This window comes from Marmota monax, unplaced genomic scaffold, assembly GCF_021218885.2.
Source record: "Marmota monax isolate L192 unplaced genomic scaffold, Marmota_monax_Labrador192_F-V1.1 WCK01_AAM20220418_F8-fsc00046, whole genome shotgun sequence".
Taxonomy (NCBI): Eukaryota; Metazoa; Chordata; class Mammalia; order Rodentia; family Sciuridae; genus Marmota; species Marmota monax.
The window spans coordinates 9,832,655-9,856,019 of record NW_026692486.1 but is presented as its reverse complement, the minus strand read 5'-3'; the positions used below and the strand labels follow the sequence as shown (position 1 = coordinate 9,856,019).

At 38.1% G+C, this 23,365-nt stretch overlaps 1 protein-coding gene and 1 long non-coding RNA gene across 2 annotated transcripts in view; one reads left to right on the top strand and one right to left on the bottom strand.

Moving 5' to 3' along the window:
* The window catches only part of Mcoln3 (mucolipin TRP cation channel 3), a 36,244-nt gene extending 15,034 nt beyond the window's left edge, over positions 1-21,210 (top strand). The window contains exons 4-13 of the mRNA XM_046443260.2: positions 4,190-4,343; positions 5,459-5,543; positions 5,625-5,721; positions 10,534-10,633; positions 13,115-13,227; positions 13,311-13,460; positions 16,599-16,700; positions 16,807-16,929; positions 17,754-17,960; positions 19,633-21,210. Coding sequence (XP_046299216.1) covers positions 4,190-4,343; positions 5,459-5,543; positions 5,625-5,721; positions 10,534-10,633; positions 13,115-13,227; positions 13,311-13,460; positions 16,599-16,700; positions 16,807-16,929; positions 17,754-17,960; positions 19,633-19,767 — 1,266 coding nt within the window. The 3' untranslated portion in view covers positions 19,768-21,210. The remainder of the gene's footprint in view (positions 1-4,189; positions 4,344-5,458; positions 5,544-5,624; positions 5,722-10,533; positions 10,634-13,114; positions 13,228-13,310; positions 13,461-16,598; positions 16,701-16,806; positions 16,930-17,753; positions 17,961-19,632) is intronic.
* Positions 12,895-13,248, bottom strand: LOC124091974 (uncharacterized). Its single transcript, XR_006851475.2, has 2 exons — positions 13,135-13,248; positions 12,895-13,043 (listed from the first exon to the last, which is right to left on the bottom strand). It is a non-coding gene; the product is annotated as an uncharacterized LOC124091974 (long non-coding RNA).
* Positions 21,211-23,365: the final 2,155 nt, after the last annotated feature.

The following is a 23,365-nucleotide window of genomic DNA, read 5'->3' as shown; positions in this document are numbered from 1 at the left end:
TTTTTTTTTTTTTTTGGTGTTAAGCTTTTTGAGTTCTTTATATATCCTGAAGATTAGTGCTCTATCTGACATGAGTGTGGCAAAAATTTGTTCCCAAGATGTAGGCTCTCTCTTCACCTCATTGATTGTTTCTTTTGCTGAGAAGAAGCTTCTTAGTTTGAATCTATCCCATTTATTAATTCTTGATTTTATTTCTTGTGTTTTGGGAGTCTTGTTAAGGAAGTCGGGGCCTAATCTGATGTGATGAAGAGTTGGGCCTACTTTTTCCCTCTATTAGACACAGGGTCTCTGGTCTAATTTCTAGGTCCTTGATCCACTTTGAGTTGAGTTTTGTGTGTGGTGAGAGGTAAGGGTTTAATTTCATTTTGCTGCAGATGGATTTTCAGTTCTCCCAGCACCATTTGTTGAAGAGGTTATCTTTTTGCCAATGTATGTTTTCAGCTCCTTTGTCTAGTGTGAGATAACTGTATTTATGTGGGTTTGTCTCTGTGTTTTCTATTCTGTACCATTGGTCTACATGTCTGTTTTGGTGCCAATACCATGCCATTTTTGTTACTATCGCTTTGGAGTATAGTTTAAGGTCTGGTATTGTGATCCTTCCTGCTTCATTCTTCTTGCTAAGGATCATTTTGGCTATTCTGGTCTCTTAGTTTTCCAAATGAATTTCATGATTGATTTTTCTATTTCTATAATGAATGACATTGGAATTATAATTGGAATCACATTGAATCTGTATAGCACTTTGGGTAGTATGGCCATTTTGACAATATTAATTCTGCCTATCGAAGAGCATGGGAAATCTTTCCATTTTCTAAGGTCTTCTTCAATTTCTTTCTTTAGTGTTCTGTAGTTTTCATTGTAGAGGTCTTTCACCTCTTTTGTTAAGTTGATTCCCAAGAATTTTATTTTATTTTATTTTGAGGCTATTGTGAATGAGGTAGTTTTCCTAATTTCTCTTTCAGAGGAGAAATTGCATTTGATTTATGGGTGTTGATTTTATATATCCTGCTACTTTGCTGAATTCATTTATAATTCTAGAAGTTTTCTGGTGGGTTTTTTTTTTGTTTTTTTTTTTTTTTTTTTTTTTTTTTGTCTTCTTAAGTATAGAATCAGCAAAGAGTGATAGTTTGATTCTTCTTTTCCTATTTGTACCCTTTGAATTTCTTTCATCTGTCTAATTGCTCTGGCTAGAGTTTCAAGGACTATGTTTGAATAGAAGTGGTGAAAGAGGGCATCCCTGTCTTGTTCCAGTTTTCAGAGAGAATGCTTCCATTTTACTCCATTTAGAATGATATTGGCCTTGGGTTTAGCATATATAGCTTTTACAAAATTGACGTATGTTTCTACTATTTCTAGTGTTTTGAATAAGAAATGGCGCTGTATTTTGAAGAGACTTGATTTTGAGATTTTTCATTTTAAGTGTATTAAATTTCTCTAAGGTACTCAGCACGAAATTAGTAAGTTTTTTTTTTTTTTGGGGGGGGGAAGTGTGTTAATTAGAGGCAAGAGATAAACAGTCCATTAAAATTCTTTACAAAACATCTTCGCTATTATTGACAGGCCTAAAATCAATCTTTAAAATACAATATTTGGCATTCGGGTCATTCTGCTTATCAGATCTCCATATTCTTTAAATGTAAAAATCAATATAGATTCTTTATCCTAGTTGCATCCTAGTTGGTCTATTCTTGATACTACAATAAAATACCTGAGACTGGGTAACTTATAGACAACAGAAATCCATTTCTTACAGTTCTTAGGCTAGAAAATCTAAGACCAAGGCATCTGCAGGCTGTGTTCTCACATGGTGGAAGGGCTAAAGGACCTATCTTACTTTTAGTCCTTTTATAATGTTCTCAATCCCATTCATAGGGGCTTCTCTTTCCTAATCACCTCCTAAAAGTCTCACCTCTTAGTATTATCATATTGTGGTTTAATTTCTAACATAAGAATTTGGGAGGATCATACTACATTCAAACCACTGCACTAGTATGTAAATAAATAATACTAACCATGGTGATTTTCTTTGGGCAGGTGAGTCCCAACTATCTTCCAAGCACTCAGTTTTAGCTGAGGATGAATACTATCTATTTTTATGAACAAATAGAATTTTTATGATTAAGAGATGAGTTATTCCACATGTATCTGTGGAGTTGGAAATGGTTCATGCTAAAGAGCTTAGACATCAGATGGCATCTAGCTGGATAACCATCAGGGCTCATTCTGATCAAATATTGCAATTTTAACAGTTTCACATTTTACTATGCTTTTCATGTTTTACCTGTGCATCTACATTTGAGTGTCAAAGACCTAGTTATTTTGTTTTAATGCTAGGTCCTGACTTTCATCTTACTTCCTCAGTCATTTTTGAGTCATCTTCACTGACTCCTTTTCTTTCATCTGCCCCTTAAATTTGGACAATTCTCAAAGATTTGTCTTTTTCCTGAAGAAATTCCCCCCACACACACTACCAGCTTTTGGCCAGCGCGAGGATGAGGTGACTCCCAATCCGCTGCTCACTGTGCTTTGTGCTGCTCCTCAGAGCTGCCAGTCCACAGCAGCTTTGAGTTCTCTTCCACCTGCTCCCCAGACTGCTGCCTCTTTTTGGCCAGTTGCTTATGTGTAAAGGCCTTAAGTTCTTCTTGGAATCTTTTATTCTTTTAACTCATACTGTATAAATTCCTGTGTCTGGTTCGCCTCCCTTTTTTTCCCCACTCACCTGCTCTACCATTTCTTGGTTATTTTCTAAAGAATTCACCTAGAATCAGAGACCTTATTGCATAATATTTCCCATGATATAGATTTAAAGATAGAAACATATAGACTATCTTTATAAATATGTCTATAGCTCCATAAGCAGTGTGCAGCAACAAAGAATTGTGTTTTTATTCTTTTGTGGTTTTATTCCACAAAAGGAGAGTTATAGAACAGGAGCTCAGATGTTTGCGAATGAGCTCATAAGACTCATTATAGGTGGTTGGATCTGGAGATCATAGAAGGGCCACAAACAAGCATTCTATAATCAGGAGCAATCAGTTTTAATTTTCTTTGCTTTTGGTGCCACATCACTACTCAGCTTTTAATTATGTTTGTATATTATCATCCAAAGGATGATTTGGGATCTTGCATCTGAGTAATAATTTCCTCTCAAGGCTGCAGAGGCCAGAGGGACAGATATCCAGCCTGATTAAAGCCCCACAGAGGTCACAGCCACTTAAGTGCCCTTTGCAGTGTCTTCAGAAGTTCCCCAGGGTACTGCCTTCCAACCACACACTCATCTCACATCAAACACAATGGAGGAGTGAAGTTAGATGAGGATGAAGAACTACCATAGATTTGGTAACATGTTGCTCATTGGTGACCTTGGCAAGGCCCAGCTTGGAATGTACCGCATAGGCCCATATTATAAATTATTTCCTTCATTTATCAAGGCATGTTTCCCATGCATCTTTTGTAGAATTATTGTTCTGTGTCCATCATACAAAATTGTTAATTCCAGGAGAGACAGGTATCACATACCTATCTTTATATCACCAATTGTGCTAAACGTATTGCTCAGGGTAAGCTCTGGAACCGTCTACAGAAATCCATCAGGTGTACATTGGCAATTATTTCAAGGTACCATAGGATTCTTATTTGTAAAAGTATTCTTTTGTTTTATTTAGAGGACTCACTGAAACAAGGGAAACATTTCCAAGAAAGTGATTAAACTGTATTATAAAAATTGAGTTCCGTTTTTTTAAAAGAAAAAGTTTAAATGGTGAGCCTGGAACAAGTGTATCCCATTTCTATTATAGTTGTAAGTAGAACTCTGATCTTGTAGGAAATATTTCAAAGATAAACAACATTTTTACTCACACTGACTGTAACAATCAGTCTCTGGACATAGTTCTTTAAGGAAGGAAAGAACCTCAAAGATGGTGTGGTTTCAGGCTTTAGTTTTGCAGATAAGGAACCAGAGCTCAGAAAATGTGTGACAGACAGAGATAAGTCTTGAAACCAGAATTCAAGTTCAAGGGTGCTCTTTGCCCTTAGCCTTCCAGGTGCTCAGCAGAAAGTCACTTACTCTGCATATTAGTATCTCTGCCCTGAGGGGAGGTGGGAACCTGCCAGAGCTGGGGAGGGAGGGACATCATGGCTCACCTCTGCCCTGGCTGGCATGCCACTTTCTATTTCTTTTTGGTCGCAGTACTTGGAGCTGCGCAACATTTCAGTTGGGAATCATGCTTATGAAAACAAGGGGACCAAGCAGTCTGCTATGGCAATCTGTCAGCATTTCTACAAGCAAGGAAGCATCTGTCCTGGAAATGACACTTTTGACATTGATCCCGAAATTGAAACAGGTGATGTTCATCTATAAGCTGGAAGTTTAGTTTTTAACTCTTTGCTTTGTACCTAAAATCATTTATTTCATCTCTGAAAACATTGATATGGTCACTATTAGGGCATAGTAAGAATTATACGGAAGTCATTGTGTCAGCTTCTGTTCTAAGCCTTTACTACAACTCATGAATCCTCACAGAAACCCAGATAAAGCAAGGTTTATTATCATCCCCCATAGAAGGTTGAAGTATGGCTCAGAGAGTTAAGAGCTCTGCTCAGGATGGAGCTAGTAAGAGGCAGCACTGAAAGTTGGCCCAGGCTGTCTGTGCTTGGACACTATACTACACCACCTCTCATGCCCAAAAGTCAATTAAAGAGATGAGTAGTATGTCTACGACACATCATGGGCTCACAAACTCTTTATGTATTGTATTAAGAGGGATAGTAAAGGACAATGGTAGCAACTAGTGAAATTTTTCTAAAATGCTGCTTTTCTTTTTTTGGTACTGGGAACTGGACTCAGGAGCACTCAACCACTGTGCCACATCCCCAGCCCTATTTTGTATTCTATTTAGATAAAGGGTCTCTCTGAGTTTCTAACCCTTCGCTGTTGCTAAAGTTGGCTTTGAACTCACAAGCCTCCTGCCTCAGCCTCCCGAGCTGCTAGGATTATAGGTGTGTGCCACACCACCAAACCTGGCTAAAATGCTTTTCTTTATTAAAAAATTGCTTATAGAGAAAAAATTGTCAACACATAATATTTTTAAAAACAAGGCATTTAAACCATTTAGAAAATCTTAAGCACTGCAAATGCTTCAAATCCTGTGTTTAGGATACCAAAAGGAAGTGAGAGGCACTCAGAGTTAGGCTTAAAAAGACAAGGAAGCAAGAGGGCATTCTAAGGAGGAGCTAGAGTCTCCATCTCCCAACCAACCCAGAAGTGCTGTGGTCTCTCGTGTCTTAAAAACACAGGAGGCCCTGTAACCAAGTGGTATTGATGTCTAGCTTCCAAAATCTTATTTCAGAAAAACATGAGGCTCTGAATAACTGATCTTAAATGTGCTATCCTTTCAAAATGCAGTTTTATTTTTCTGTTTTAGACACTACATCATGTTTTTGTTTCTTTCTGTGGCAGAATGTTTCTTTGTAGAACCGGGTGAGGCTTTTCATATTGGAACATCAGAAGAAAATAAACTCAACTTCACGCTGGACTTCCACAGGTAAGGGAAACAGACAGGAACGTAACTTGTGTTTGTTTGTGTGTGTGCTGCCGCTGAGCCAATGCCTCCTCTCTTTTCTAGACTGGTGACAGTGGAGCTTCAGTTTAAACTGAAAGCCATTAACCTGCAGACAGTTCGTCATCAGGAGCTCCCTGACTGCTATGATTTTACTCTGACTGTAAGTGTGAGGTGCACTGAATTCGGTTCCAATCTGGAGGAAAAAAAAATCATTTTATCTAGTTATATGCTTCACATACTTGTATTGAGGCAAGATCAAAATGACAAAATATTTCCACATGAATGTTTGTAAGTGGGGTATGGATACAGCTAGCTCTATTTTGCTATAAATTATCTACTTGAGAAATTCTGTAACAGCAGGGGCTTGTCTTATCTCCAGTACCAAGAATAGTGTCCGGCGCAGAGTTGATTTTCATACATGAAAGGAGCAGAGGTGTGTGGTTGTGAGTCCAGGGTTCCCTACTGAGTTTCCTCATTGTGGATGGTTTAGCCTTCGGGTTATTGCTCACAGTGGCTTTCTCACATTGCCTCTGAATGCTCTGAATGTCTCTCCTCCTTCCGCCCACCCCATCACTTCTATGTTGTCTGCATTCCAGTTGCAGGTGGAGCTGTAAAGCTCTCTAGCAAGCAAGAGATGCTCTCATGTGATTTTAACAGCTCACAAGATCAGATCACTCACCTGCTACTGTTTGGTCATAGCAGAAGAGCGTTTGAAACAACTTGGCTTCATATGATCCAGATTTTTGTTACTTCAATGGTCGTTTTAATCAAAAGCTATGCTTCTGATAGTCAGCTAATTGTAAAAAAAAACACAAGTTTTCAGAGATTGAGGTTAGAAAAAAAATCTAGCATATAATGTAATGTAATAGTTATACAGAACATTTAACAAGAAAAAGCACTAAAACCATAAGACTAGTTAGAATTAGGCTACATATTTTGATCCTAATATTATCAGCAAGTTATGAACTATCAGTGTTACTTGATTTCTTAAACTTCAGCTATCATCCACAATCTCCTCTCTTTATTCTTTCTCTCTTGGGTTCAAGAAATGACAATTTTCAGGTGTTTTCTAATTTTTCTACCTTCTTCATGGACTTCTCTGTGATTCCTTGGTTAGAAATACATTCTACACAGTGAACTCCTAGGTGTTTTGTGGGCTTCCTCTTTTGTTCACCCCCCTACCTGCTGGTAGAAAGCCCCTTGAAGTCAGGAACCATTTTGTTAATGTTGTGATCCCTCAGCAAAAATAAAGGTGACAAAAATATTTGTGGGACAGGTAAATGAAATATTTATGAGATCTGGACCCTTGTCAGTGGCCCAGTTCAGTGGTATCAGCAAACTGGTGTTTTAGCCACAGGCAGATTTATTTTATTTTCAACATTATTGGTGGATCATCCTAAGCTATGCCTCTTTATGGTGAATTTAGCATTGTATCTCACAGAACTGCAGTAGAGCTTGTGTCCTATGAAGTGATTTAATCATAAAATCCATTAATGCACCTGTATCCTTGGAAGGAAACATGGACTACACAGCATATATCTGATACAAAATGTAGGGGATCTGGAGTTAGATAAGTCTAATTTCAGCTCACCAGTTAGTAGCTATCTAATGTTAGGCAAATTACTTATGTGGTTTGCACCTCAGTTTTCTCATCTATAAAACAAAAATCAATGTCTGCCTGACTGACAAGATTATCACCAAGATGTGAGATAATATATATACAGGACTGACTTAAGTATTTGTTATGTACTAGAAAACAACTACTCTTCTTGGTTTTCCGTGTTTGTTGCCTTTGTTTTTTTGTGGTGCTGGAGTTTCAACAGAGGGCTTTGTCCATGTGAGGTGAAGGACTCTACCACGGGGCTACCGCTCTTGACCTTCAACAGCTATTTTTAAACCTTTGTGTGGGTGCCCCCAGTTAGATTTATAAAGGAAAAAAAAAACAGCGCATTTTCAATCATGCATAGTACTTTAATGATTTGTGCATCATGTACTTTGAAGATCTTTATTAGAGGAATAAATATCTAGGATTCTTATATTCTCTTGAAGAATTAGTTCTTTCATCATTATGAAACAGTAGTTTTTAACCCTGATAACATTCTTTACTCTTCAGCTTTCTTTTGATTAGTGTTAACATGCTAAATCTTTTTTATCTTTTTAATATTAGTCTATTTGTGTCTTTTTATTTAAAGTGGGTTTCTGGTTAGGCATAAAATTGGGTCATCCTGTTTTATCCAGTCTTACAATCTCTTTTCATTAGCATGCTTAGGACATTTATTTTTTTGTGGTTATTAATGGTTTCCCTTTTTTTCTGCCCTCTTTAATTTTTTTTTCTGTAGTTGTAGATGGACAGAATGCCTTTATTTTATTTGTTTGTTTTTATATGATGCTGAGGATCGAACCCAGTGCCTCACACATACTAGGCAGGCACTCTACCAGTGAGCTACATCCCCAGCCCTCTGCCCTTTTTGATTAAGTATTTTTTATTATTTCATTTCTCATTTTAGTTATACGTCTTTGATGTTTTATCCTGGGGCTTATAGTATACATCTCTAAAATCTACCTTCCAGTGATGCTACTTTACTGCATGAATAGTAGTTTTAGAACCTTATAACCATGATTGCACATCTCTCATCTTAGTTTTTATGTTATTGTTGTCACACAATTTCTTTCTTTCCTTTTTTAAAATTAGAGCTTAAGGGTTGTACATGGTAGTTGGGTTCATCTTGACAAACTCATACAACAATTTATTTCTGTATGTGTTATGGAGTTATAAAGCTCTGTAGAAAGCACACGATGCTGTCATGTGAGTTTATCAGATCACTCACCTGTTACTCTTTGGTTATACCTTATTATTATTTTTCTTTAAACAGCCAATTATTTAAAAAAATGATTAAAATGATAAGAAAAGTATCTGTATATTTCTTATGTACCTACCATTTCCAGTGTACTCCATTCTTGTTTGTAGAACAGTTTTGCATTTGGTATCATTTTCCTTCTGACAAAGGGCTTTCTTTAACATTTCTTTCTCTTTTAAAAAATATCTTTAGTTGTAGATGGACACAATACCTTTATTTTGTTTATTTAGTTTTTTTTTTTTTTTTTTTTAATGTGGTGCTAAGGATTGAACCCAATGCCTCACTCGGGCTAGGCAAGCACTCTACCACTGAGCCACAACCCCAACCTCCCTTAACATTTCTTACAGTCCAGGTCAGCCAATGATGAATTCTTTCAGCTTTACATCTGAATAAGTAATTTGACTTTATTTTAAAATACAGTTTGGATATAGATATCTTGTCCGTCCCCTCCATGGTACTTTAAAGATATAACTCTTCTATCTTATACTGTTTCTGATGAGAAATCTGCTGTCATCCTTATCTTTGTTTCTCTGACCAGGATGTGTTTTCCCCCTGACTCTTTTTAACATTGTCTCTTTATTTTTTAATTTAAGCAATTTGGCTGTGAAATGCCTTGAGGTTATTTTATTCATGTTTCCTATGTTTGAGGTTCATTGAGCATCTTTGGTTGGTGATTTGTAGTTTTTATTGCATTTGATATTTATTTGTCATGATTTCTTTCCATATTTTTCTGTCATTTTCTCCTCACCTTTTAGAGAATTCAATTACATGTATATTTGGTCACTCAAAGTTGTCCCATAGCTTTGCTAATGTTCTGCTTATTTGTTTCATGTTTCAATATTTATTCTCTGTGTTTTTCATTTTGGATGGTGTTTATTGCTGTGTTTTCAAATTTACCAATTTTTTCCCCTGTGCTTTTTAATTTTTTCTAATTCTATCCAATATATTTTTCTTTTTTGTATGAGGCATTCAGCTTCTTCTGAACCTTATTTGAGATGCGATTGACATTAAATCATGGTTTACTCATTCCAGATATTTAATGAGCACCTATTATTCATAAGATTCTAATGCTCTTCAAACAAAACATTTTCTCCTTGGCAAGGATTTCTGACTCTGCCACATAATACTGAGCATTTTTATTGCATGAGGCTGTTCTGGGTCTTCTAGCCACTGTGAAGAACAGTCAATGACAGTGCTCTCTGTTACTTGTGAGGAAAGAAGCTTGTAATTCATCATGACAAACAGAGTGACAAGATTCTAAACCCATTTGAAATCTCATATCTGAAGTGAATCTGACTGCCTCACATGAAGAAGCTTCAATAAAATTATTCAAATTACAGACTTTCAACAAAACTGCTTCTGGATTTGAGAGGGAGAGAAGAAGAGAGGGGAGGTGAGGGGCAGTGGGGTGCTGTGGGGCAAGGATTGATTTTCTTGCCTTGTCTTCCCTTTCCCTGCATGGAAGAGGGAGGCAGCTAGAAGGGGAAGACAGCAGGAGGCCTGTGGGGGGCATTTCAGCATAGCTTCACTCTGCTTGTTGCCCTGTGTTTTACTGGTTATCCCAGAAGCAAGACATGGCTGGCGACTTACTGTCACCAAGCCCTTTATAATATATGTGAAGCTAGAGTGACCACACAATCTAGGCCCAGAATGAACATTTTGAAAGCTCCACCTGAAATGTGTCAAGACAGAATGAGCGCCTGTGTTAGTAAAACTTGCAGGAGCACTGAAAATCTACCCCCAGCTGAGGCCCTGCTGGAAGTTAGGGTAAAACATAGCAGCACCAGCTCTTACCACATCAAGAGGGTGTCTGGAGGGACTTAGAACCCGTAGACGGAGTAGGTACTCTTGTTATAGAAGGTGTGCAGGGGTGGAGTGCTGTCCTAGAAACACAGGGTTTTGGAGACTAAAAGTTCTCTACAGAAGACTCCTACAATCTTCTCAATTCACAGAGAAATAAAGAAAACTTCCCAAGGTTGAATAGAGGTAGCAATAGGTTGGAGATGGGAATCTGGATCTCCTGTACCAAAAGAATTGCTTCTCAATCAGTACATCGTGGTATTTTAGCTTCAAAAACTGTACATATGTCTTTGACCTTTTTTATTTCTTCACAGATAACATTTGACAACAAAGCTCATAGTGGAAGAATTAAGATAAGTTTAGATAATGACATTTCCATCCGGGAATGTAAAGACTGGCATGTATCTGGATCAAGTAAGTGATAAGTTCTACTCATTTTTGGAATGCTTACTAAAAAAAAAAAAAGTAAAATGATTATTAAATCACTGCCCAAAAGATGTGTGGAGCACCAATTAAAAGATTCCCAAGTCCCCAGTTCTCTGCAGTATCAGTAGATACCTGATATTTCAGGTAATATGTAAATTATTAGTATTGAAATGACTCCTTCCATTGTCCACGTGTCCTTGCTTGCCTACTCCTTACCAAGAACATACTCATAGACCCCGCTATAATCTACATGTACCAAATCGATATTTATTGAATGCATATTGCATATTTCTATCTTCATTTTTCTCCTTTTAATATTTTAAAATATCTTTGTGAGAGGCTGAATCCTTGTTTACAGAGGAAGAAACCAAGGCTCAGAAGTTATGCATAGTGTCTATGGTCATGCAGCCAGGGAGAAGTCAGGTATGATTTTACCCTGAAGCATCCCACATGTTATAATTGTCTTCCATCCAGGTTAAAAAGTAGACTAAAGGAGAAAAGGGTCTACTCTTAGAATCCAGGTCTATACTGAATACTGTCAAGAATTTTGCAGCTGGAGACTAAGGACTTGAGAAAACTGCCTGGAAAGAATTTATCTGTCTATTTTATGGATAGATTATCTATCCATTAGATTTTAGATCCAAATTAGATCTATACATTTTATCTATCCCTCATCAATAACAATGGGTGCTTAATAATTAGGTCAGGGGTTCTTGGATTCCATTGAGAAAAGGGATCATGGCCGGTATCTGCACCCAGGAATGGGTAGTAATCCTTGCTCAGACAGTATTTGGATAATTACTGTTTTAGGGGTTCCTACTAATTGATTTACCAAGTTCAAAAGTAATAATGAAATAATGATATAATATGAGTAAATGAAAAGAAATTTCTGCATTGTAGGTTTTTTTTTGCACTGACAGGCAACTTTGAATATATGAGGCTCTTGAATCACAAAGTTTATTTCAATCACAAACTTGTTTATTTCAAAGACAAACCTGTTTTGTCATCTGTAACACCATAATGCTTTTTCCCACAAACTTTAGGGAAAATTAGAGGATATGAAATACTATTCCTGGCACACAGGCTTCCTCTCAATGTTTGTTTCTTGGTTTTGAAGTTTTTCTAATGTAGATGTAGCCATTGTGTAGCCCTTAGGTGCCCCTTGGCAAATAGGATGCTTCAGGACAGAACTAGTCTTAAGTACTTTACCTTTATATCTGTATAGAGCAGTCTAACTGGCTAGAAATAAGTTCTGTAGCAGAGCTGAGGCCTTTGTCCATCTTTCTTCATTGACTCTACCCATGTAGCCAGATTCTAAACTTTTTCTTTTATGATACTAAGGACTGAATCCAAGGCCTCACACATGGTAGGCAAGCACTCTACCACTGAGTTACCTTCCAAGCCCTTTTTATTTTTTCAAGAAAGAGTCTTGCTGAGATGCACAGGCTGGCCTTTTGATCCTCCTGACTTAATCTCCTGAGTCACTGGGATTACAGGCATATGTCACCATGTCTAGCAACTTTGTACTTTTGATTCTCCAAAAGCTCTGAGTGGGTGACCCTTTCTTATCACTCAGGTATCAGCTAAAACTTACTGCCCCCTAGGTGAGACTTCTTACTATGCAATATACACAGAACTCCTCCCCACTTTCCCACCCCAACCGCTCCACACACTACAGTGGTTCTCAAATATTAGCATCACCTAGAGGATGTGAAGACCCATAGAGTTTCTGAGGTGCATTTCTAACAAGTCCCCTAGGGATGATAAGAACTAACAATATAGAATGACAGGTGCTGGAAACAGCCGACAGAGGTTTAAACCCTGACTTTGCTACTTACATCACCTTGGGCAAATTATGTAACTTGCACAAGGCCCTGGGTTCAATCCCCAGCACCACAAAAACAAAACAGAACAAAACAAACAAACAAACAAAATAAATAAACATATAAAGGACTTGGTGCTATGTCAAGAAATGTGCTCATTACATATCAGCTATTGTGATTTATTTGGTCTATATCCCTGACTTCTATCTGAAAGTATTTTGTCCATGTACTTATTTACTTCTTAACTTGTCTCACTGCAGTACAACAGAAATTCCAGAAAACCAGGAGTCTTGTCTATCTTGTCTGTTACTGTGTCCCAAACTCTAAAATGGCAAATGAATAGTGGGTACTTAAGGAATATTTACACCCAGAAAAATAGCTGTTAATAGGCGGTGAGGGAAGGATAATTCTATTTAGAACAAAAGATCACAAGCTGATAATTTTATTTGATTGATGGCCATGGTGATTTTCAAAAGAAGGGCTTTCAATCTTAGTTAAATGCTGGTTGGAAGAATGTCAGGTCTTCTTTTCTTTGTTGTCTTTCTGGAAAGAAAGTTGGAATTTTCTGAATTATTCTGAAAAAGAAGTAGATGCCACCATATTAATGTCTTACCACATACAAACTATGTATGCTCTTTGCTTCTAGTTCAGAAGAACACTCATTACATGATGATCTTTGATGCTGCTGTCATTCTGACTTGCTTGTCTTCGTTACTCCTCTGCTTCAGGTCTGTGGTTAGAGGACTTCAGCTTCAACAGGTAGGAGCTGATGTTTTCTGGGAATGCAGATGGCATTTTGATAGAGAGGGAAATTCACTGTACCTCTCTTCTTTCCTCTAAAGGAATTTGTCAATTTTTTCCTCTTCCATTATAAGAAGGAAGTTTCTGTTTCTGATCAAATGGAATTTGTCAATGGATGGTACATTATGATTATCATTAGTGACATGCTGACAATCATTGGATCAATTCTGAAAATGGAAATCCAAGCTAAGGTAAATATTTTTCCTAATGATTTGTAACATTTCCATCATTAGTATCTGATTTGGATTAATGATAATATATTTTTGCAGAATGTGAGAATTCATTCTCTCTCTCTCCCTCCCCCACCCTCTCTCTCTCTCTCTGTATTTTTTGGTACCAGGGATTGAACCCAGGGGTGTTTAGCCACTGAGCCACATCCCCAGCCTTTTAAAAATACTTTATTTAGAAATAGGGTCTTGCTGAGTTGCTTAGGGCCTCGATAAGTTGCTCAGGGTGGCTTTGAATTTTGATTCTCCCTCCTCAGCTTCCCCAGCTGCTGGGATTACAGATGGTACCACTAGGCTGGGCAATAATTTCTTCCAAGCTTTATGTTGAGTAAAGTTGAAATTGATAACAGTAATTTTATTTAGTCTAGTCAGGAAGTCTCTTAGGCAGATGTTTTTGGAGTATACTCCATAAGCCACTGTGTCAAAATTATGGATGCCCAGTAAAAATGCCCTGTTGGACCTTCTGAATCTGAACTCTTCAGGTGGGGTCTGTAAATTCTTAAACACAACAAAATTCATACACACACCAAGATAATATTGGTGAGAGTTTAAAAAAATCTTAAAAGACATATTAAAATCCTCAACATAAAAAATAATGGGTTAGAGGGAAAAGTAAGATCAAGGTACTATGGTATGGTGCTTGCGTTTGTTTCTTATTATTCAGAAAATACTCTCATTTACTTGCTTTTCCCATTGATGTGCTCCAAGATTATCCTTTTTAAGTTATGATTCACCTAGCTATGAAAGAAATTCTTCCCCCCAAATAAAAACCAAATTAAAAAACTAATATTGTTCAAAATAGTCTTGCTCAATCTTACATTTTTCTAGCCTTGGTGCAACTAATTATGACTCTTGAGTCACAAAGGGAGCCAGTGATGAGCCTGGGCAGAGACCACAAACGCAATGGCTCAGATCAAAGAGGAGCTTATTTCTCTCTTAGTAATAGTCAGGGTGGGTATTCTAGGATGGCAAGTAGCTCAGCTCCCTGCTGTCTTTCAGGGACCCAAGTTCCTCCTGTTTGTTTGTTTGTTTGTTTGTTTGTTTGTTTTGCCATCCCTAAGGCTCAGCCTGACTATATGATCCACACTGGGTCACCTCACAAATGGGTGGCCTCTGGGAAGTGAAACTATCCCTAAATATACATACACCAAGGTAATGGTGGAAACTTTCCCCTGTTTTATAACCCTGGTTCAAGGGTAGTAGACCTCATTTCTTTTCATATCTTACTGGAGACAACCCAGTCAAACTGTACTGCAAGGGATCCTGGGGCATGTGCTTAGGAAGTAAATAAAAAAGAAAGAAAGAAGAAGGAGTGGTAGATTTGCAGTATATTTTTATTTTTACCAAACTCAATGATCACTTATCTCCATGAGTCCTTATTGGTGTCCAATAAATTTTCTCCATTTTCCTAGACTATTCATTCCTCCTGTCTCACAGATGATCATTCCTTCTCTTCTGAAACCTCTGACCCCATCCTCACTCTCAGCTGATAACCTTACTTCTTATTTTACAAGACCAAGAGGGGAAAACAAAACAGAACTTTGGCAAACTCCCACATCCCTTACCTACCTATAAGCATGAGCGCCCATACCTTCTGTTTTTTCCTCTTTACTGTGACTTATAGGTGCCCTCCCCACTCACTTACTCAAGAACACAGCTCCAGCTAATCTCCCTTCTCTCTGAATCATCAATTTCCCTCTCCCGCCCAGGTAGTCATCCCCTAGCATGTTTCTCCTTTCAGAGGGATAAAATCTCAGCTTTATTTCTCTATTCCAGCTTCTGCCCCATTTCTCAGATTCCCTTTTTATAGCAAAGGTCCTCAAAAAAAGTAGTTATCTCATTGCTGTGGTTCTTTCCTTCCCTTTCTCCTTATATCTATTCTGATCAGGCTGCCCTGCCACTCTGTGGAGTCTTTCTTCCAGTGATCTCCCATGTTGCTAAGTCCATGAATCAATTATTTATCCCCATCTTGATGTGTCAGCAACTTTTAACACTGTTGATCATTCTGTCTTTGGTGGCACTTTTCCACAAGGCTGTCACTTACCTGGCTTTCCTCCTGAGTCACTGACTGGTATTCAGACTTTCCCTTGCTGGTTCTCCTTCGCCTTGCCAACCTTCAAGGTGTTGTGCTTGTGCACCTTCTCTTTTCTGCCACGGCCTTGGTAAGATCATCTAGTATCGATTAGCTAATGTTCCCCAAATGTATATCTCCAGCTTGGAATTCTCTAGATTCCAGACCTGAGAATCCAAATGGGTATGCCACATCTCCACTTGGATGTTTACTTGTCCTCCCAAATTTAACTCACCTGAAACAGAAGTAGAATCCCCACCTCCACAGTGCAGACCTGCCTCTTCCATGGCCTTTCCAATTCCAGTTAATGTCAACTCTCTTCAGTTGCTCAAGCCAAAAACCATAGATTCATTAAGAATTCCTCTTTCACTGATTCCCTCTCTCACACATGTAAGCCAAGAGGAAACAATATTGGTCTAGTTTTAAAAATCACCTCACCCCCACCACTATTCCCAGCCTGGTCTCAGCCATCACCAGTTCTTAGCTGTTATTGCAATAGCCCCCCCCCCCCATTCCTCCTCTAACCATCTGCTGTCAACCACAGCAAGACATTTGACTATGAGGACCTATGCTATCCTTACCTTGTGTCTCCATATTCTATCAGTTGCTCCCTCTCTCACCAGGCTCCCTCCTGCCTCAGGAACTTTGTACTTGTTGGTTCCTCTGCCTGGAAATCTCCTCCCCAAGATTTTTGCTTGACTTGCTTCCTCATTCCTTCCAGATATTTGCTCATGTGCTACCTTTTCATTGAGATCATCCCTGGTCACTCTATTTCAAATTATGAACCTGTCCCCATTCCTCATCCCCTCCCTGACTTTTCTTCTCAGCCTTTACCACCAGCTATCTCTCTGAACACCCAGCCTCCCCCTGCTCCATCTAGAATGTCAGCCTCAGGAGGGCAGGGAATCTTTTTGTGTTTTTTTACTGCTTTATCTTGAGCACCCTGGATAGTCCCTGGTTGGTAGTTACCCTATATTTCTTGCCCAGATGACTTTGCTGTTTGACTAATTTTTTTTTTCACTCCATCTTAGAGTCTAACAAGTTATGATGTCTGTAGCATATTTCTTGGGACTTCTACCTTGCTCGTGTGGCTTGGAGTCATCCGGTACCTCGGTTTCTTCCAGAAGTACAATGTAAGGAAGTGCATGATTCGCCATGCCGTTGGCATTTGTTTCAAAGTTATTGTTCTGCTTTGGACCAATAACAAGGGGATTCTAATGACTTGTCTCACTTTCCCAGCTCCTTATTCTGACCCTTCAGGCAGCGTTGCCCAATGTCATCAGGTTTTGCTGCTGTGCAGCTATGATTTATTTAGGCTATTGCTTCTGCGGATGGATTGTGCTGGGCCCTTACCATGACAAGGTACTGATAAACCACATTTTTATTGTTGTTGTTACTAAGCTCTTAGAATGGGGCCAAGGGCTTGTTTATCCTTTTTAAAGGAACTTCTTTTATTTTGTGATTCAACCTTAACATGTGGAAGGTAGTATATCTGTTGCCATATTTATAAACTAGAAAAGTATGACCAACTTGAGAAAATCATTGATTCACTCAACTGTCCCAAATTCTGTTTGGAATATGTTAATTATTAAGTTCTTTCTACTATCAGCAAATTTTTAGTCAATTCGATTCATCAGCATATATCAGAGGAGGACATGGCTAAGCCTTCTTAAAATGTGACTTTATTTTTTTTTAAGTTGTATATAGAGAAACTGGTAGCAATATTTGAAAACTTTGTTACCAGAGGTGCAGTCTTGAAAATTATATCTTTCCTTAAATGGAATGAGCTTTAAAATGAAACATACACACATGTATGGTTGGGATCTAGACATCTCTGCAGAATGCCAGGGTCTCTTTCTATGAAGGTAAAGAGGAAGGGGAAGGCTTATCTTAGAAAGGCCCAGGGGTACAGATTTAGTACTTCTGCCTTCCATTCAGATTGCTCCAATTAAGAGGAGCACCAAAAAAGGGCTACTTATTCCAGACAAAAAAAAAAAAAAAAAAGCAGTAGGTCTGTGGGTGGTATATGCATCACAAAGCAAATGCTGTGACTACCTCAGGTTATTTGTTTGCAAAGGGTAACTTGGAATATCTGGTCCCAGTATTTTTAAAGTAACATCCTGAACACAGGTCTCTAATGGGAAGGAATGTGAAAGAAAATGAATTTTTCTCTTTTCTTTTTCCAGTTCCGTTCTCTGAACAGGGTCTCTGAGTGCCTTTTCTCCCTGATAAATGGAGATGATATGTTTGCCACATTTGCAAAAATGCAGGAAAAAAGTTACTTGGTCTGGATGTTTAGTAGAATTTACCTCTACTCGTTCATCAGCCTCTTTATATACATGATTTTAAGCCTTTTTATTGCGCTGATCACAGATACATATGAAACGATTAAGGTAGGTTTACCAAGAGACATGTACCAACATTGAAGATTTTGTATGGTGACAATAACACTTAGGACCAAAGAAAGTTGATGGATGTTAACTTCTTCAGGGTAGGGAAGGTCTTAATTTAGAGGCAAAAACAGAACTGAAAACAAAGGAGAATTTCCAGAATGTTAACAGTCTTATCTTTAAGTAACTGTGCTTTCACAAGCAACTTTTCTAACATTTTATTAGAATCAAAAGGATCAGTATTGGGTGAATAAAATATCTGGAATTGCAGAAAGCCAGAATTGTGTGGGAAACTTTAAAAATCTATTTTCATAAAGAAAAACTGAGCCCTCCATTTGGTGTGTGCTGTAACTGAATCCATTACTCTTTGCAATGCTCTTTGGGGCACACCCCCAGGGACTCAGCCTCTGGAGCAGCAAAGGGATTATGGCAAGTACTCTGTGCTTTATCCAGTCAGAAACTTGATTTTAAAAGCTATTGTCATTCATATTGGATATTTTAAAAAATCCATTGAGTCCCTTAAAATATGGAACAGTAGAATAAATATCCTTATATATTTAAATTTCTAATAACTTTATACTGTTAAGTCTATTATTGGAGTTGACACTTCCCCTTGGGGACTTCTCTTTCTGAGAATGAAAATATGGAAATATGATTGGCCCAGGGATGAAAAGAAGGCTGATTTGGAGTTGATAATTATGATCACCTTTGCTTGTGAAGACTGAGCCATGACTACATTCTTGACCAACTTTCAGGTCAAGAAATGCTCTCTTCGATTCTTGTTTGGCAGATGTGTGCTTTGGTCCCCCAAAATGACTGGGAAAGGTTGCAGATGTAACTGTCAAATACCTCCCCATGGGGCTTTTAAAATTCAGTATCTTCAACTCTGTGTGCAGAGAACTGTGTCATTCAAGGGTGACATCCCAGAAGGCTAAGAGTAACAGTTTGATGACACAAGCTAATCATTGTAACATTATACATTGTAACATTTCAGATGTTACCCTCTCTCCCTGGGCTCAGAGCACTTGCAAAATGGTGGAGTTATTTTGGATCCTTTCTGTTGAGGGAATCCTAAAGATCTCATATCCTATACTTTGATGCTTATGTGGCCCTTAAACAAACCTGTCTGCCTGAAGGAGTAACTCCAATAGGGTTCACAGGTGCCTTATAAGGCATTCAGACCTTTGTCCAGAAACCTGTACCAGCTCAGGAGTGTCAAAAGCTGTGTGCTGAGGTCATCTGGGGAAGACCAGGGGTGTCCACCCCTCAGCCCCCCAAAACACCTCCACCAATCTATATTAGTTGGGTTTCATCCAAGAAACTTCCTTCACACAGACATAGAAGCCAAGGGGCTGCAGCAGTGACAGAGGGTCCCACGTTTTATATGTGGCTGACTGGAGTCTCTCCAGAAGGGAGACAGATGCATAGCCAGACTCCACATGCTCATTGTGGGCTGAAGTGGACTGGGAAGAGCAGAGCTGAGGAAGGCAGCTGCAGAGTCCCAGGTCTACTTTACATCAGCCAAACCTAAGGGTGACTCCAGAGGCTGCATCTCCCTAAGCTACACTGCCCATCTAGGAAAATCCCTGCCCTTATCAAATGGTCCATTTTGTATTTGGAATAAAGCTGTTTTTAAGGGCTTTACTAATGAGAGCTTTTCCCTTCTTCTGCATAGCACTACCAGCAGCATGGATTCCCAGAGACTGAACTTCATACCTTTATATCAGAATGCAAGGACTTACCCAATTCTGGAAAATACAGATTAGAAGAGGAATCTCCAGTATCTTTGTTCTGCTGTTGTAAAAAGTAGCTATTAGGTTTATCTGTGTTCTAGAGGAAAATATAATATGTAGCTGAATTAAGAGACTATTTGAATATTTTGAGATCAGGTGCAGTATGTTCAAATACTATTATTTAAAGCTAATTATAGCTATAGCTCACCAAGAACTTTTTGTATTTTAAAAATAATACTTAATGTCCTTGCTGTTTTATACTGGGTTTACTTTTAAAGAGTAATTTTGATGAGGGAAGCTATTGGATTATTGTTCTTTCTTATTTATTTTGTCATAATGTTTGAATGTGTTCTCTGTGCCCCTCTTTACTCTGCCTGTATGAATTGTGTCCTCAATGAAAAGCAATTCCTAGTTTGACAGTGACCTTGGACAACTCAGTGTCCATCCCTGAGGGAGTGGGGATGGTTGCTGTATATCCAATGATCACTGTATTTAAAAATCTTCTCTTAAGGACTGAACAAGAATGAAACAACCATCACCAGCTAACAGTGTGATATATTTGTTTCTGAAAGACAATTGTTATCAATTCTGCTTTTAGTTCTGGAGAATATTGGGTATTTTAATATTCATTTACAAGTTTTTTTTTCTTTTCTGTCAGTGTTAAAATACAAAGTTGAAAGAGTTTGTATACATAAAATGAAAATGAAACCAAATACCAATTGTATATTAAATAAAGATTATGTTATTGGTATTTAAGTGGCCTTATGAAAACTTTTATGTACTATGCCTTTCCTAGGCACATTCAGTCTCATGGTAAGGCAATTTGGGGCCGGGAGTTATGATTTTATGGAATAATTTTCTATCAGTCATGCAGAAAATATGTTGGACAATAATTATGCTCAAAATTTAAAAACAAGTGAGAAATGTGTGCCTTAAAAATATACAAAAATATTCTCTATTCCTTGTAGACCATCGATTGGTACTTGCAGGGGTTTTCACAACATGAATATTTGTTTTATGTATTATTGTTCAAATAGAAATGAGTTCAATAATGTATAATAAAGGTTTTCTCAACGCAAACTTTTCTAAGGAAACTGATTTTTAAATTGCTGATTTTAAAGGCTTAATGAAGGTGACTTTGAGACACTGAAATCTTCTATTTACAATAATGACTCCAGGTGTTGAAATGTGAGGTTCTACAAAAGTGTAAGCTCTTTTTGTAGTTCTTGTGGCTTTTAAAAAATGAAAAAACTCAACCTCCTGATGAGGATTTGGGGGGACTTAATTCTAATATTCGTATTACAATCATTTTTAGAATTTAGTAGGATGCAAAATGAATTTTAAAATCATGTTTATTATTTGATAAGCCCTTTTTGTTACTCTTTGAGAAACTTCTGCATTAATAATAACTTCAGCGGCGGTATGGAGCCACTCAATGAGGGCTGGGCCTGGAGTGTTGCTTTGCTCTGCATTCACTGTGTTTCTTCCGTGGAATTAAAGTCAGTGACTTGGTGCCTTCAGATCTCTCTTCTGATTCTTTGCGCTTTCTCATTGTGGCAGGAATCCCTGATAAATTCCAAAGCCTAATTTTTAGTAATGCTGCCCATGAGACAATAGCTCAACTATTTCATGAAAGTAACAGCGCTAACTTTCTTGAACGACCCCAAAATCCGACAATAGACTGATCTAGGTTGGAGAACGGTTATGGGCTATTTCTAATTTCTCCTTGTTTGTGCATATGTACCATGAAGAATATCAAAGCAATGATAGGAAGGAATGGAGAGTGAAAGTAATTGCTTTCCCAAGCCCTTCACTCTCCTTAACGCAGGAGACCAGGGTTGGCTTTTGTTGGATACTCCTTTAAGAAGGTGAGCCTCCTTTCCCTCTATACTGATTCTCAAGCTTCTAGTCATAAGAATCCCTGGGGGATCTTGTTAAAACTCTCGATATCCAGGCAGCACCAGAATAGAGTCTTATCTATCAAGTGATATCGGATACTAGGAATCTGCATTTTTAATAATCGCACAAGGTGATTCTGATGCAAGTGATGGCTGCATTGCCTAGAGCAGGACCAGAAACTAGATACATTATTTTGTTGGCGCTATAAATAAAAATCTGTCTATAAGGGTCAGAATTCATAACACAAGTTATTTGAGAGTGTAGATGAAATGAGATATCTACTCTGTTATTCTTAGTAAGTACATATTAATTTCAGCTGGAAACAGAAAAATGTGAACATTTCAGAGTAATCTTAGTAAAGTAGTATGTGGTATCAAAAAAATTTCCTTGATCTTTTAATAATCAATTTGATAGAAGAATAAAATTTGGAAGGCATAATATAGCATACCCAGTGTATAAAATATGCAAGAGCTATAAAGGTATGAAGGCCCTCATCTAGATTTCAAAGAATATATTGAACTGCCTGGGACCCACCACAGAGTTTCTATGTCAGAAACCTGCCTAGGGAAGAAGCCATCACAGAGCTTCAACCTAATACATCTGTGGGAGTGGGACATGTGCTGGGATCACAAAATAGTTGGGCCACTGGCAGCATGCCACTCAAGCATCTGTGCATTTCCAACCTGGGAGAGCAGCCCTGTGGGCTGAGCTCTGCCAAGCTGTGGGGCCAGAGCTGCCTAGGACTTTGGGAGCCCATCCCCTACCCCAGTGTGTCCGGGAGACTGTGCTTGGAGTGAAAGACCATTCTGGTGTTTCAAGATTTAATGTTTTGGATTTGCTTGAGGTTGATCCCCCCTTCCATATATTCTATTTCTCCTTTTTAGAACAGGAATGTCTACCCTATGCCTGTCCTGCCAAAGTATCTTAGAGGCTTAAAGTTAGAAGGAGTTCATCTTGAGTTTCAGATAAGACTTTGGACTTTGAAGTTGGGACTAGTTAACACTTTAGAACTATAAGGATGGAATTAATTTTTTTTTTCATTGTGAGAAGAATGTGAATTTGGGACAAGGTCAAAAGTGAAAAGTTATGGACTGAGTGTATCCTGCCCGAAATTTAGGTATTAGGAGATTGGGCCTAGTGGGAAGTCTGGTTCATGGGAATGGAGCCCTCGTGCATGGATTAGAACCTTTCTCAAGGGAATGGGCTAGCAGCCATAGGAGTTTGGTCCCTTTTTTCTTTTGCACATGTGCCTACTTATCCTGGTTTCTGCCGTGTGTTGAAGCAGCACAAGGCCCTCACCAGTAGCTGAGCAGATGCTCTTCCAGAAGGTAGAATCAGAGAGATTATTTCCTAACTCACTCTATGAGACCAGAATTATCCTAATGCCAAAAGCAGACAAAGATATTATATGAAAACAACAGACAAACATCTCTCATGAAATAAGAGATTCAAAAATCCTCAACAAAAATATTAGCAAAATCCAACAATATGTATAAAGAATTACATATTACACGAAGAGGAATTTATTCCAGGTATGCAAGGCTGATTCAACATTCAAAGATAAGTTAATGTAACCCATCATATTAATAGGCTAAAGGAAAACATTCACAAGATCACATCAGTACATGCAGAAAAACCATTTGACCAAATCCAACACACATTGATAATAAAAACTCTCAATAAGCAAGGAATACAGGGGAATTTCCTTAAACTTGATAAAAAAAATGTCTATGGAAAAAAGACCTACAGTTAACACCATACTTAACAGTAAGAAAC